This window comes from Bactrocera oleae, chromosome 6, assembly GCF_042242935.1.
Source record: "Bactrocera oleae isolate idBacOlea1 chromosome 6, idBacOlea1, whole genome shotgun sequence".
Classification (NCBI taxonomy): Eukaryota; Metazoa; Arthropoda; class Insecta; order Diptera; family Tephritidae; genus Bactrocera; species Bactrocera oleae.
The window spans coordinates 51311671-51325008 of NC_091540.1; the positions used below are offsets into that span (position 1 = coordinate 51311671).

A 13338-nucleotide genomic window follows, 5' to 3' on the forward strand; every position below is an offset into this window, starting at 1 on the left:
CTGCAGCTGAGGCTTGCAGAGCGACGTCGAACGGCGAGTGCGCGTGCAACGGAAATGCACTGCAATGCGGCAGCGAGTAACGAGTTGTTAATTCCGGTTTTTCACGCAAAATGCCTGTGGCGGCGCTGCCATCAACTGCAGTTATGTGACGCTCACGTATGACACGATGGGTGTGGCCTATGCGCTGCCACCACACCCCGTGTAGTCGAAAAGCAATTGCTTTGCTAATTTCATTTATTGCATTTATGTAGCGCTCTCTTGCTCTCTTTTTCGCTACAGTGTTGCAGCTGTGCTTTATGTTGATATTTTCGCTTCGCTTTTCACATTCACAGATTTGCCGCTTTTCTCCTGCCGTTTGTACCATCGTATCGCGCTCCCGCTCTGTTGCTTGCGCACGCTCTTATCGTTTAGCAATGTGTTGAGTGCGCTGTGTTAAGCAAACGCTGCAACGCCTGTACGAACTCGCAACTAGTTTGTGCTCGAACGTGAATAGGCGCGCATCGGCGAGCAAGTGTGGGCACGCGAAAACGAGTTTGACGGGCAGCAGCAGCGACGAATATAGTGCGACGTTTTGTATGGACTTTTATATATGGTATTATTGCAGCGAAGCGGCAACGTTCCAACGTGAGGGGTGTGGTTGTGTTGATTACATTGCGCCGATCGGCTGCTACAGCGCTAATGCAGTGCGTTGCAAGGGCTGAGATTTTCCAATTGGAAAATACCGGAAGTTGAATAGCGACAGCGACGGTCAAGAGTTGCAAGTGTTCTGATGAGCAGATCGGTCTGCGAAGATCTTATGCAATAATTATTATTGCTGTCACGATTGATTAGTTAATAATTTAGCTACACGCGCGTATTGAACTATGTAAAAACAGATGCGCGGAATATTATAAAGTGAAATTAAATGGGCGCGCCGACGCTGCAAATCGAGATAATACATATGTATGTATGTACATATATAAACTGAAGTCAGCTAGTGAAGAAAAATAAAAATACAATTTTTCGAACCAACAAATCATATGACCACAGTAGCGTAAATTTGAGTTTCAAAAAATTATAATAACATAATAACCAAAGCACAGGCTAGTTCGCCAATCAAAGTGTCAAATTACCCCCAAAACAAGTTTTTGCCCGATGTATGGTGTTGTTGTTGCTATTGCAGGCGGTTGACAAGTTTGTGAAGCGTTTTTTAATTAGAGCAGACGGAGTGTATTTCGGCTTGGGTTTGTGGTTAAACTGCTTTTCAACCGTTGTGTATGTATGTGTGTACCGGCATGCAGGCAGTCCACCAAAACCTTGACCCTGTCAACCGAAGCAGCAAAAACTATCAAAACGAAAGCAACATTAGCAAAGCCACAACAAAAAAGTGAACTTAAACAACAACAACAACTATTTAGCAAATGACCGTCAGTAGCCAGCGCCATTAGAATGCTGACCTGTCAAAGTGTGAACAGCTACAAGATTTAGGTTGCTAGTAACACATGGCATTCATATGTCAAGTAAACTATATAAAAACCATACTAGCACATATCATACAGCTAACAACTTTTGGCTTAAATGACAGGCGTGCGTACAATCTATGACCAACGACCATGTGGAATGTCAAACAGTGGCAAAATGTCGCTATGGTGTCAATGACATAGCGGTAACGTGCGCAGACGAATAGAAAAAAAAGAATAAACAGTTATTTCCAAAATGAAAACGAAAATTAATGCATAACGGTTGTTAAAGATCGCAGCTTCTCTGTTGAGACAAAAAAAAAAAAAAAAGAAACACTCAAACTGTAAAAAGACATGCTACGCTTTTAGTCGTCATTTATCGATAAACTGAAAATTATGGTTTTAATATTCAAATTCATTGTCGGTTTCAAAGTTGCGCACATTTAATGTCGGCTATTAAACATTTTGAAAACAAAACGAATCTCATATAATTTATAAACAAAAAAGTGCAATTGTTTAATTTCGTAGTGGCCGGCATTTATAATAATGGCTGCTTATGCCCAATACAATGGCTGCGGTTATCCGTCGGCGAATCAGGTAAGTTAAAACACCTAAATATTTATTAAAGTTGTAAAAATTGACTCAGAAAAATTGCATAACTGTTTGATTCGATTAGCTAATTTTTGTATAATTACATGAATTAAGCTCTTGCAGTGAAAAATATTGATATAATATCGATTTTTTTTATAGCAAAATTACGAATAATTTATTAGTAATTTACAAATATTTATATATGTATCTCAAATATTATATGTTTACGCAAAATTTCGTGAAATATCTAAATTTTGTATACTAAACCTAACCTTTTGATTAATACCCAGCAAATACAGTAACAAACAGTAGTGAAATTTTAATTAGTTAAGTTGTGTGGTAATTATCACATTATTCTCTAGTTGAAAGCAACTCGATTGAAATCTAATCAAATAAATTAGAAATACATCAAAAACCAAAAGCAAGTTTTAATTTGCAATTTTACGTTTACAAATTCAATTTCGAGTCTAATTAGAGGATTATATTGGAGTTTCGTTTATAGAACTTATATTTCAGAATTACAAGTATATCCCGTTTTGTTTGAGAACATTATGTTGTTCAATTTTTTATCGACTCATTTTCAAATATTAGTTTATACTTCTAATTTAGCTATCTAAACGTTTTCTGGCTGACAACTTACTTTTACTTTTCCTCGGTATTCACACATTTTTTCACTCTCAAAGGTTTATAGCTATGATATATTATAAGAAAAAATGAAAGAATAAGCGTTTGTAAAATGAAAATAAAATCGAGGTTAAATGGCCGAAGTTATCTCGAAAATTAAAGTTCTCCTAAGATTCATATATTTAATCTAGCACTCAGCTTCTAACTGTAAATTTATAATTTGGGTTTTAAAAACGAAATTCCGAAACTGAAAAACCTTTTTATTAGCAAATGCTTTGCAGCCTAGGCTGTGGGCTATTTTTTAAGAAATATCTCTATAAATTATTAAAGCTCTTAAGATGTGTTGATACAGTAATTTTGAGAGAATTTTAAAGCTTATAAAGCAATACCAAATCAGCTAGTTAACACACCTGCCACAAAAAAAAATTTGCTTACATACATAAAAGTGTAAATCTTAACTATAAGTGAGCAATACAATAGATTTGCAAGTATTGTATAAATGCAACTTTTGAATACTTTTTAAAATAAACTGCATATATAACCTAACATTTGGTACATAAAAATGGAATATGTGGAATGACGCGACATTGTTAGAACAAAACACGAAACGTGGTCTCATCTCTTTATTTATGCTTTATTTTGTGAATTACTTCATAAAAGCCACACATGAGACATGATGATATGATTATAACCGATTGGACACAGGCTTAGCACATATTATCAGTTGATGCATCCAACTCCAAGTTTAATTCGAACTAAAAGCACAATATTTTTGCAGTATCCTCTTTTTTATGTGATTTAGCTTTCGGGTTCCTCAAGCAGCTGATATCTTATTGTTTTTTGTTAATTAATGTTTGAAATGTTATGTTGCATAATAGTTTATATAATTGCATAAGATGTTTTAAAACTAAAGATTGGGTTATGCCTTTATCCGATAAGTTAATTATTTTAAGTGTCGTATGCATTTGATTTTATAATTTTCGTTGCTGCTATTTTACATTAAGCGCAATATGACGGCTGTTTAATACTGAAAGTCAACATCTCTAACGCACGAAATCGCCCAAAAGAAGATATACAGTAATTGCCGTCTTCGTCAAACCGAGAAACCATTTTCTTTCGACGACACATGCTTTTCGGAAAAATTATTAACTTAACCATATTTTACACTTATTAAGTTTCGAAACTGACTCATAATTTGAGCACTGTTCAAGCTTTTAGAACGATATCTCAAATATTTAGAGACTAGTTCGCGTAAAAATCGACTCAGCTCGTCACGCTGATCATTTATATATACGGTATGTATATACCTTACAGGGTCTTCGGCATTACAAACTTCGTGGAAACTTAACGTACCCTGTTCACTTACTTAATTCAATGTGAAAGCCTTTGCAAGCAAGACCAAATATGAAATTGTAATACTACTGAAAAATTAGCGCACATTGCATTTGAAATGCCTGAGAATAACCAGAATAACTTTCATTAATTTGTTTACATCATACCAACTCTTTCATAAAAAAGCAAATAATTATGTTCAAATGCTTCCAATGTAAGCGCCCTGTGAAAACGCTACTCAATTAAATTGCGCCACTCAACCACTTGCATGTCCTTTAACAACTGCACAAAAAAATCCAGGTAATGCCACGAAATCAATGTGATCACACACCAGTCGCTGATCGCTGATCGTTGATCGCTGTGGAACGTTGACGATCACTTGTCATCATCACTGTGCCACGGCATATCACGCACATCGCAACGTGCTAATCATAACGATCTGTCATAATTCCATCATGCATTTTTGACAAGCATCCGCACAGAATATTTATGAGTCCTCTGGGCCCTGCTAGACCTGCAAAGCTACACATATACACACATATACACGCACACACTCATGCATTAACAATCCGCAATGACAGTTGAAGTGTAGCTACAGTCCGAATTGTTGTCGTCGAAGTTGAGTGGCACGATCAGCTACTGCACAGCGCATTGTTGCACGCCACAAATGCCATTTGTATGAATGCTGATAGACTGCAGCATATTCAACCACAATCACTGTGTATGTGTGTGTGTGTGTATGTTATGACAGTTGCTGCAATAGGCATGAGTGTTGCAGGTAGATGCGAATGCGATCGCACAAAAATATCACACGATTTTATTGGAATCACGTCGCACGTTGCCACAACTTCGGGCCACTCTAGCTACATAGCTGTGGAGGAAGTGCGCGCAGCAGTTGCAGCAAAGAGCGAATTGGTGGCTCAGCTGCGAACGCTGGCTGTTATGAGCATGCGATGGGAATTCGCATTGACATTTTCTGCTGCATTCCAATTTGAAGTTTTTCATGCCAAAAGTGAATGCCGGCTGATGGTTGGCGCTGATGATGTTGCTGCTTGCTGGCTGGCGCAACGCGAGCCGATTGCGGTTGGCTTGCTTTTGCTGTAACGGTGGGCTGGGCTGTTCTGAGCCGACTTGATAAATATAAACACACACATACATATATGCATATATATACAGAGTGTTTTTTTTTATTTCCTGCTCGTTGTGGGCTGCATCCACATCCCGTATGCAAGTGGGCATTGCCGGTTGCCGGTTTTTCGCTTTCACAATTTATCAATAAATTATTCAGAGTAGTTTTTCCATGGAACATCGTAAATCATTCATTCATCGATGCACTGCTTCGCCAGTTCACAGTTTAAAGTGAAGTGACTTGACTTTAGCCGACTTGATGGGGCTTGACTAGCGTATGGGTTCACAGCCAGTCACTTACTTACTTACTTAGTTCACTTGACTGGGCTGCGCATTGGAGTTTAGTTCATTTAAGTTTCATCGGTTCTTGCTCGACTTGATTTGGTTTTTATTTATTGCTTCTGCCGCTATAACAGACATGATGTACTCACCACATTCTGTAGTCTTCAAGTTATTCAATATGTCACTATGAATTCACATGCAACAGTGGTGACGGCCAGGAGATTGGTGGTGCGTTGTGTGATATGTGTATGATAATGAGTGGAGAATATTGACAGCTAAAACTTAGCGGAGGAAATATTTCTACATTTTTGTGTTTGTATTTATGTGTATGGTATATGCCGATAAGTATTTGTTTATTGGAGTAAACGAAATCTAAGTGCAATTGATTTGAATCGGTAGCATGTGATTCAAAATTAGTTCGATTGATAAATAGTTGGCAGTTTGGAAAGCAATGCTTTAAATTCACTATTTTTATTACTTAGCGGAAATACGTCCTCGAGGTAAAAATAACTGCTTAGGTCAAACGCAGAAGTAGGTAGTTTTAGGTAGCTTCCCTTAATGAGAGGAATCTAAATTAGAAAAAGTCTCTGCATTCTCTAATAAATTTCTGTCTTATCTTAACCTTCACCTTTTGGAGTGGGATCATTTATAGCATAACATAAAGGCTGGTTGAGAAGTTCGACCAAACAACTAGTAAAGATGTATGTTTCTATTAAAAGCGGGTATATGACCGGAAGTTCGAAAATCTTTATATTAGGTATATGGGGGCTAAGGGAAGTATATCAAACCATTTTTCACATACAGACATGCTATGATCAGGAAAGGATTCTCTCTGAATTTCAATTATTCAACTATAGGCACTGGGGTCCACATATTCGGTACCTAGAGGCTTGAACAGTTTGGTTTGATTTGGACAAATTTTGGTCACAAGGTGGCATGCTTTAAAGGCACTGTTCCAGCAAACTTTTAATTTGTTATATTAGTTGCTTATTGGTTTTTATATTGGAAGGGAAAGAAACAGATGGAATTCAAAATGGTGATTCGTTGTGCCAAACTTGAGTTCTGTGTCTTAATTTACGGCTTAGTTATGGCACGTTCGTGGGTGTAGCCGTGGTTCAATTACGCCCAACTACAAACTTGTCCTTACCTTTTTGCCCAGAAATATGTGTACCAAGTTTCATCAAGATATCTAGTTTTACGCAAGTTATCGTTTGCACAGACAAACGGACGGACAGACAAATACTCAGCCGAATTTCAACTCGTCTTTTCATCCGGATCATATATGTATATATAACCCTATAACTAACACGATTAGTTTTAGGTGATACAAATAAATGTTAAGTGAACAAACCTATTATACTCTGTAGCAACATATTGCAAGAATAATCTAGTAAAACATTTACTGTTTATTAATTCTTTTCGAAAAAATTACATGTACTCGTAAAAGCAACAACAAATTTATCTGGTTGAATTCAAGCAAGAGAATATGCGGATACTTTACTAAAGTAGTAAAGCCGCTACCTTCAGTTCTACCAAGCTTTGCTTAGGTTGGATCAGTTTTGCTATTGTGAATGGCTCAAATGACAAATGAAAATACAAATTAATTTTTTTCTTGTATTTTTAAAACTTAGAACTTGAAATTAATTGTAGTAATTTATAGAAGACGAAAATAAAGGGTTACAGCAATGGGTTTTACCGCGAATAAAAAAATGTTTCCACTAAGAAAGAATCATAATACTATTGCGCATGCGTCAGAAGACATGTTAGCGCAGGGTTGCACCACAAATTCTGCCCTGGTATAGTTTGTTCGATTCGCTGGAGAGTAACGCTTATCGAATAGTCAAAATCTCTTTATCATTCAGGGCCAATTTATGCTATTGGATATGTAAATATTGAAACTTAGAGAATCTTTATACATTTTGGTTAGGTGTTAATTATTATACATTTGGTTTCTAATAAATTCCGCATAGCCTTTCATTTACTTATTTATGTCACCTTTACATATTGTGCTGTTAATGTTAAAGGTCCGCCCAAAATATATATACACATATTAAATAAATGTGTGTGTGTAAATATGAGAGTTGACACATAAAAATCTAAAAAAGAGTTCAACTTATTACAAATATAGGCAAATATTCATAAAACTAATAGAGGAGCGCACTTAAAATACACCAAAGTGTAAAATTATGTCGACTTACGGATTTATTGTCGTTGTTAAAATGTTAAAAGAATGGATTGTGTATGTATGGGTACACATACACGCACGTTTGTATGTGTATGTGCTGTCTAATTCTTCGGCCTGTGACACACTGGCTTACTTTTATTTGTGCCGATTTTTGTTTAACGCCAACGCAATAACAACAACAACCTCAGCGACAAAACGCGCCTAACCACAGCGACAAGGTTGCTCATAAGTGGCAAACAAAACGGCATATTGCCGACTAATACAATGAAAAAATCACTAAAACAATAATATTCACAACAATAACAAGCACAACAACAAACAAAAAATTACTTATAAACAATGAGACACGCAAGCGTAAACAACAAATTGCAAAAACCAATTCAACCCCCGCTGTGTCGGAGGTGTGCTGCCGAACGGATGACACAAGTCATTGGCAAGTGGTTGGGGGCAGCAGGGATGTGGATATCAGCTACGGTCAAGCTGCTGGTTTACTTTGGCCTCTTTGCAAAATTTCGCTTTTTTTACCAACTTTTTGTAAGTCTCGCCTTTTTGCTGCGTTTGCTATTTGCGTTATTTTTTCGATGTTTGTCAACTTCCTCGAACGCACGACGAAAACACACCTACACAACACAATTATACAAACAAACACTAGCACAATTGTATATAACCCAGTGAGAAATATTGTAACAGAAGGCTTTCTTATTCTATGAAATTTTAGTCTAAAACGTATGTTTAGTAATGTAGGAACTAATGTTTGGAAGCTGATATTAATTGCGTTTGCATTGAATCTTATCGAAAGTGGTTTAATAAAGTTTTGTGATAAGCCAAAACACATTTTTTGAATTTCGAAACTGTTTTTTCTTCGTTGGGGAATCATTGAATAATTTTATTATAATTTTCATCGCTAAAAACAATTTGAGAAATATTACAGTGGTCCATGAACGTAAAGTCTGACATTTCGGCCGAAGGGAGTATATTCAAAACTGAGTAGCTCGTTGAGCTTGAACCGAAAGTCAGTGCTTTAACAGAAGCTTTATAGTTGAGCGTTAAGAAACGTCATCAATATTCTTCAAATGATTAGGGTAGTTGCTCGACCACCGTGTGTGCCACGAAAGCTATTTATAATAATTTGCCCTAAAGTAAAAGTCTGCTCAACAAAACTTTGAATAAATTAATTTTCAACAAAACAACGAATGAGAAGAATATAATGAAAATTATTGACAAAACATACCACGCGCCATTTTTCGCCTTTCATGCTATGTATAATTCTAGTGAAAATTAGATTTGAGCCAGACAATACGACGATTTGAATTTATATTACTGAAAATGGTTGAAATCCAGCAAGATACAAATCTTCTATGCCGAAATTACTTAATTTTTTCGGAAGTCATGCAGTTATATTTTCCTTTATATGTATATATTTATTGTAGTAATTCGTTATTCTTTTTTTTTGTATTGTTCAACATATTTTCTATATTAAAGGAAACAAAAGTAAACTTTGGTTACACCGAAGCTAGAATACCCTTCACAAATAAACGAATTTTCCATACAAGCAATTGGTTTTGATCGTTCAGTTTGTATGACAGCTGCTATAGGCTATGCTATAGTGATCCGATATCAGTGGTTCCGACAAATGAGCAGCTTCTTGGTGACAAAAAAACGTGTGGAGGGACTAATTCGCAAATTTACAGACAGGCGGCCAGAGCTAATTAACTCAGGTTATCAGGCTGATTTATCATATATACTATATATATTTTATAGGGTATTACAAACTTCGTGACAAACTTAATATACCCTGTTGAGGGTATAATGAGATGGTAGACATTAAACAATTTCTGAAGTGGAGACTCTGCGTTAACTTTGAGTTTATATTGTAGTTACCTCGTTTGCTGCATTCACTGTGCCTAAACCAAAACTTTCCGTATAGTTTTGGAGATTCTCTCCAAAATCACAAAAACTCCAATATTTCAAGAAAACTAAAACTTGTTCTTACATATTTAGTTAAAGTAAAGTCAAAACTAGAGTCTGCCAGGGCCTGCAAGCTTTTTCCTATGGATAAATGTATATAGCTTTGTGTACCTAAAAGCAAGTGTGGCAGGCATGAAATGACTCAATTGTAGTGCGTGTTGCAATGCCGTAAGCGCGTTGTGTTTACTCTTGCTGTGTGTGGCGTCCCATTTTCAGTTATTTTACATTCATTTGTGTTGCACTTTTTCGTTGCAAAATAATCGATATTAATTTCCAGGCGACAGTGCAATGTTCTGAAATTCCAAGTCACTTTCAAACAATTTGTCGCTTGCAAAGTGAAATGAGAAAAAAATTCCACTGGAGTTTCGTATATGTTGTTGCACATTTTATGGAGACTTTATACAAATCTATGTATGAGAATATTAAATTAAATTTAAGTCTCTCTAAGTCTCTAAAATCAAGTGGAAATTCATTTGCAGGAATAAAAATTTCAAAGCTAGACAAATTCAGCAAAAAAATGGTCGTATGTTTGGTCAACAAAGGAATTAAAAGACTTTGCATGTTGAACTTCAACAGAGAGAAAGTATTAAGTATAATAGAAGGTCAAGAAAAACTTGCAAATGACGATTTTTTCTTAGCAAAAGAGGAAATAAATGTAAAACGAACGATGAACTTTGGTTAAAAACTTGTACCGTTGCAGTGAAGAAAATGCGGAATACAAACAACTGAAGCATAATAGAGAAGAAAGAGGAGTTTCGTACCGTACTGAGTTTTGAGCTTCAAAGTATGTTAAAGATTATAGCTCTTTTGAAAAGGAAATACTTTAAGAAATTAAGTTCAACAACGGCAATTGTAATTTTGAAGAGTAAATTTATTGTTTTAAATATATACTTCAGTCGAAAGCCTCCCTATGCTAGCGCTTGTCCAGAATTCCACAATTGATGAAAGGTTTCTTATCTAAGATGATCTTAGATTTTGGTAACTTAATACAAATGAGAAACATATCTATACTGTTTTCGCCGGAACAATCCTCTCAGATGTAATAGGTATACTTGTCCTCAAAAAAATTCTGATAATCTCTTTATACCCTGAACTGGGTATAAGAAGTTCGTAATACTCAGTATTAAACTTCGGAGACCCTATAAAGTATAGCTATAAATGATCAGCGTGACGAACGACGTCGATTAAACCATATTTGTGAGTCTGTCTGTGTATATGCGAATTTCAGATCTATATCTTAAAAACTGAGGGGACGAGAGTTTTTGAGATAACGATCTGAAATTTTGCACACATACTTTTCTTCCCAAGAAGTTGTTAATAATCGGATATCGGATCACTGTTGGATTCAATTTCCATAGAAGGACAAAGTGATTAATCAAAATCAGGTCCTTGTATGTAAAACTTTTTTATTTGACAAGCTATCTTCATAAAATTTAATATAGCTAACTGCATAATAGAAGCCAAGAAATAAGTTCGACGATCCTTCAAACCAAAATTTGAATGAAACTTCGCTCAGATAGGTATTATGATTAAATCATATCAAAAGACTCATTCCAGGTATAGAATATGAAGTTTTTTAGGCTATAGTTTCTGTAATTTTTCTACACTACACTACACTAGTAGTTAGTAACGAGAGAGTTTGAACTGAATGATAACAAGTATTATTCGAGAATTTCACCCAATTTTATAAGGATAACTTCCACATTGACCGATATATTCGGCATAAAGACTACTGGGGTAACGAAGATAATCGAATGTAGTGTATGAGAGTTGGGATAATTGGTGACCCGATTTCACATATCTACTGCTTTAAAGTATAGTATTGTACATCCAGAATTATACATTCACATAATTTTACACATTGACTGATACGGTGTAAAACTAACCGGAAGTTTAAGTTTATTATGCAATATAAGGTATATGATGATTTTGGTGGTATTTACCTGTTTTTATAAATTTTTGGTATTATAAGATATGTGTATATTATTAAAAAAAAAAACATGCTATCTGAGATTGATGAAGATAGCGCACATATTGTCCAAGATAATATGTAAATGATGCAACCGGAACTTTGAAAATCCTTATATTAAGTATGTGGAGGCTATGGGAGGCGTTGAATCGATGTTATCCTCTTTTTAGCGTCAGATCACATTATTGCCAGGATTATTCCTATGATTCCTCTAAGTTTCATTATTACATCTTAAAGATTGACCGCTATTTTCGGTAAGAAGTCAGCCACAGGCACTCAGGCTCACATATTCGGTGTCTGGGGGCTTGAGTAGTTATTAACCGATTTCAACCTTAATTCGTTTGTATGCTGTGGAGTGAAAATGGAAATTAGAGTTATGTTATATATAATAAAATAATAATATAAGCGTGATTGTATTCCGATTGTGTTCATTTTCACATTGTTAAATACAAATATCAGAATAATGTTAAACAGCGAATTTGGTGGAAATTGGTCGAGCAGTTCCTAAGATATAGGATTTCCACTGAATTCGGGCGGTGCTACACCCATTATCTAATTCTTAAAACGGCTCCTATGAATCGCTTGAATGTGAAATTAATTGCTTCTGGCGTATTTATTTAGTGAGTAAACGCGAATTTAGTAGTTTTCAGCATACATAATTATTATATGGGTAATGGGCGTAGTTACAAGCCGGTTCCACTTATTTTTACAACGTCTAAGTAAGTGCTGAAAGGATTGATCCTCAGCAAGTTTGGTTGATATAATTTTAGAGGTTTGTGAGATATGTATTTATGTCAAGCCTATTAAGGAACCACGCATACTTTTTCAAATGTTCAGTCCACAGATGTCCCTGAATGTTGCGGACTCCTACACCAAATTATAGCTATATGTATATATGTTTAGGAACTTAATTTTTGTAGGCGTAGCAATGGTCAGATTGCGTCGATCTGCAATACCAACCTCCTCATTGTGCCAAGAAGCATGCAGATTATCGCTTGAACGGACGAACGGTCACCCGGATTTTAATTCGTCTCGTCATCATGATAATTAATATATGTATATACTTATATATCTCGATATCTATCTCGATAAGTTTTAGGTGATAGTAACAACTGTTAGGTGAATAAAACTATTATACCCTGTAACAACACTTGCCACAACTGTTGCGAGGGATAGGATCCTCAAACTCATTTACTGACGCCTTTTACTTCAAGTCAAGATATTTATCGATTCGTTTACTTAGATAATGTTGAATCGAATCGCCTTGTTTCATTAATTTGATCACTAAATTGTAAATAATATTTTAGCACTTTAAATGTCCATAATTTTCACTGGTCCACTTGGTGTCCATAGTACAATATATAAAGTAAAGTTTGTAGCTTTTTTACGCTTTACTTCTAGTTCGTCACCTTAATAGAGTTTTTCGATTTCTATTTTCTTACTTGGCACTAAAAACATAATATTCTAGGCATTTTCTTTTACTTTATTTTCCATTAACTTTGAGCTCATAGCTGGGCGATAGCAGCCACATTGTTTCATGTCTCGGCGACTAGGTGTGTATGAGTTGCGTGACTTTGGTCATAAAATGGGGAAAATGTATGGCAAAACGCCTTCGAAGCATTTACCGCTATCTACAAAAGCAACAAAAGCGTGCAACAAAATACGAAAAGAAAAATTAAAAATGCACAAATTATCATATAAATTTAATAATATTCATAAATGCATTATGCTGCCGCCGGCTTTGCCCTCAAACGTTGCACGTCTACGACTGCCGTTCATACTCAAGTTTGCATTTGTTGTTATTGTCGTTGCTGCTGTGC

General features: G+C 35.6%; 1 protein-coding gene across 2 annotated transcripts in view; it reads left to right on the top strand.

The window, feature by feature from the left end:
* The first annotated feature begins 463 nt into the window (after positions 1-463).
* LOC106625630 (homeobox protein araucan) overlaps positions 464-13338 on the top strand; it is an 89805-nt gene continuing 76930 nt past the window's right edge. The window contains exon 1 of one of the 2 annotated variants that reach the window (XM_070111292.1): positions 464-2036. In XM_070111292.1, coding sequence (XP_069967393.1) covers positions 1986-2036 — 51 coding nt within the window. In that variant the 5' untranslated portion in view covers positions 464-1985. The remainder of the gene's footprint in view (positions 2037-13338) is intronic. The other variant, XM_036359150.2, reaches the window with a different exon arrangement.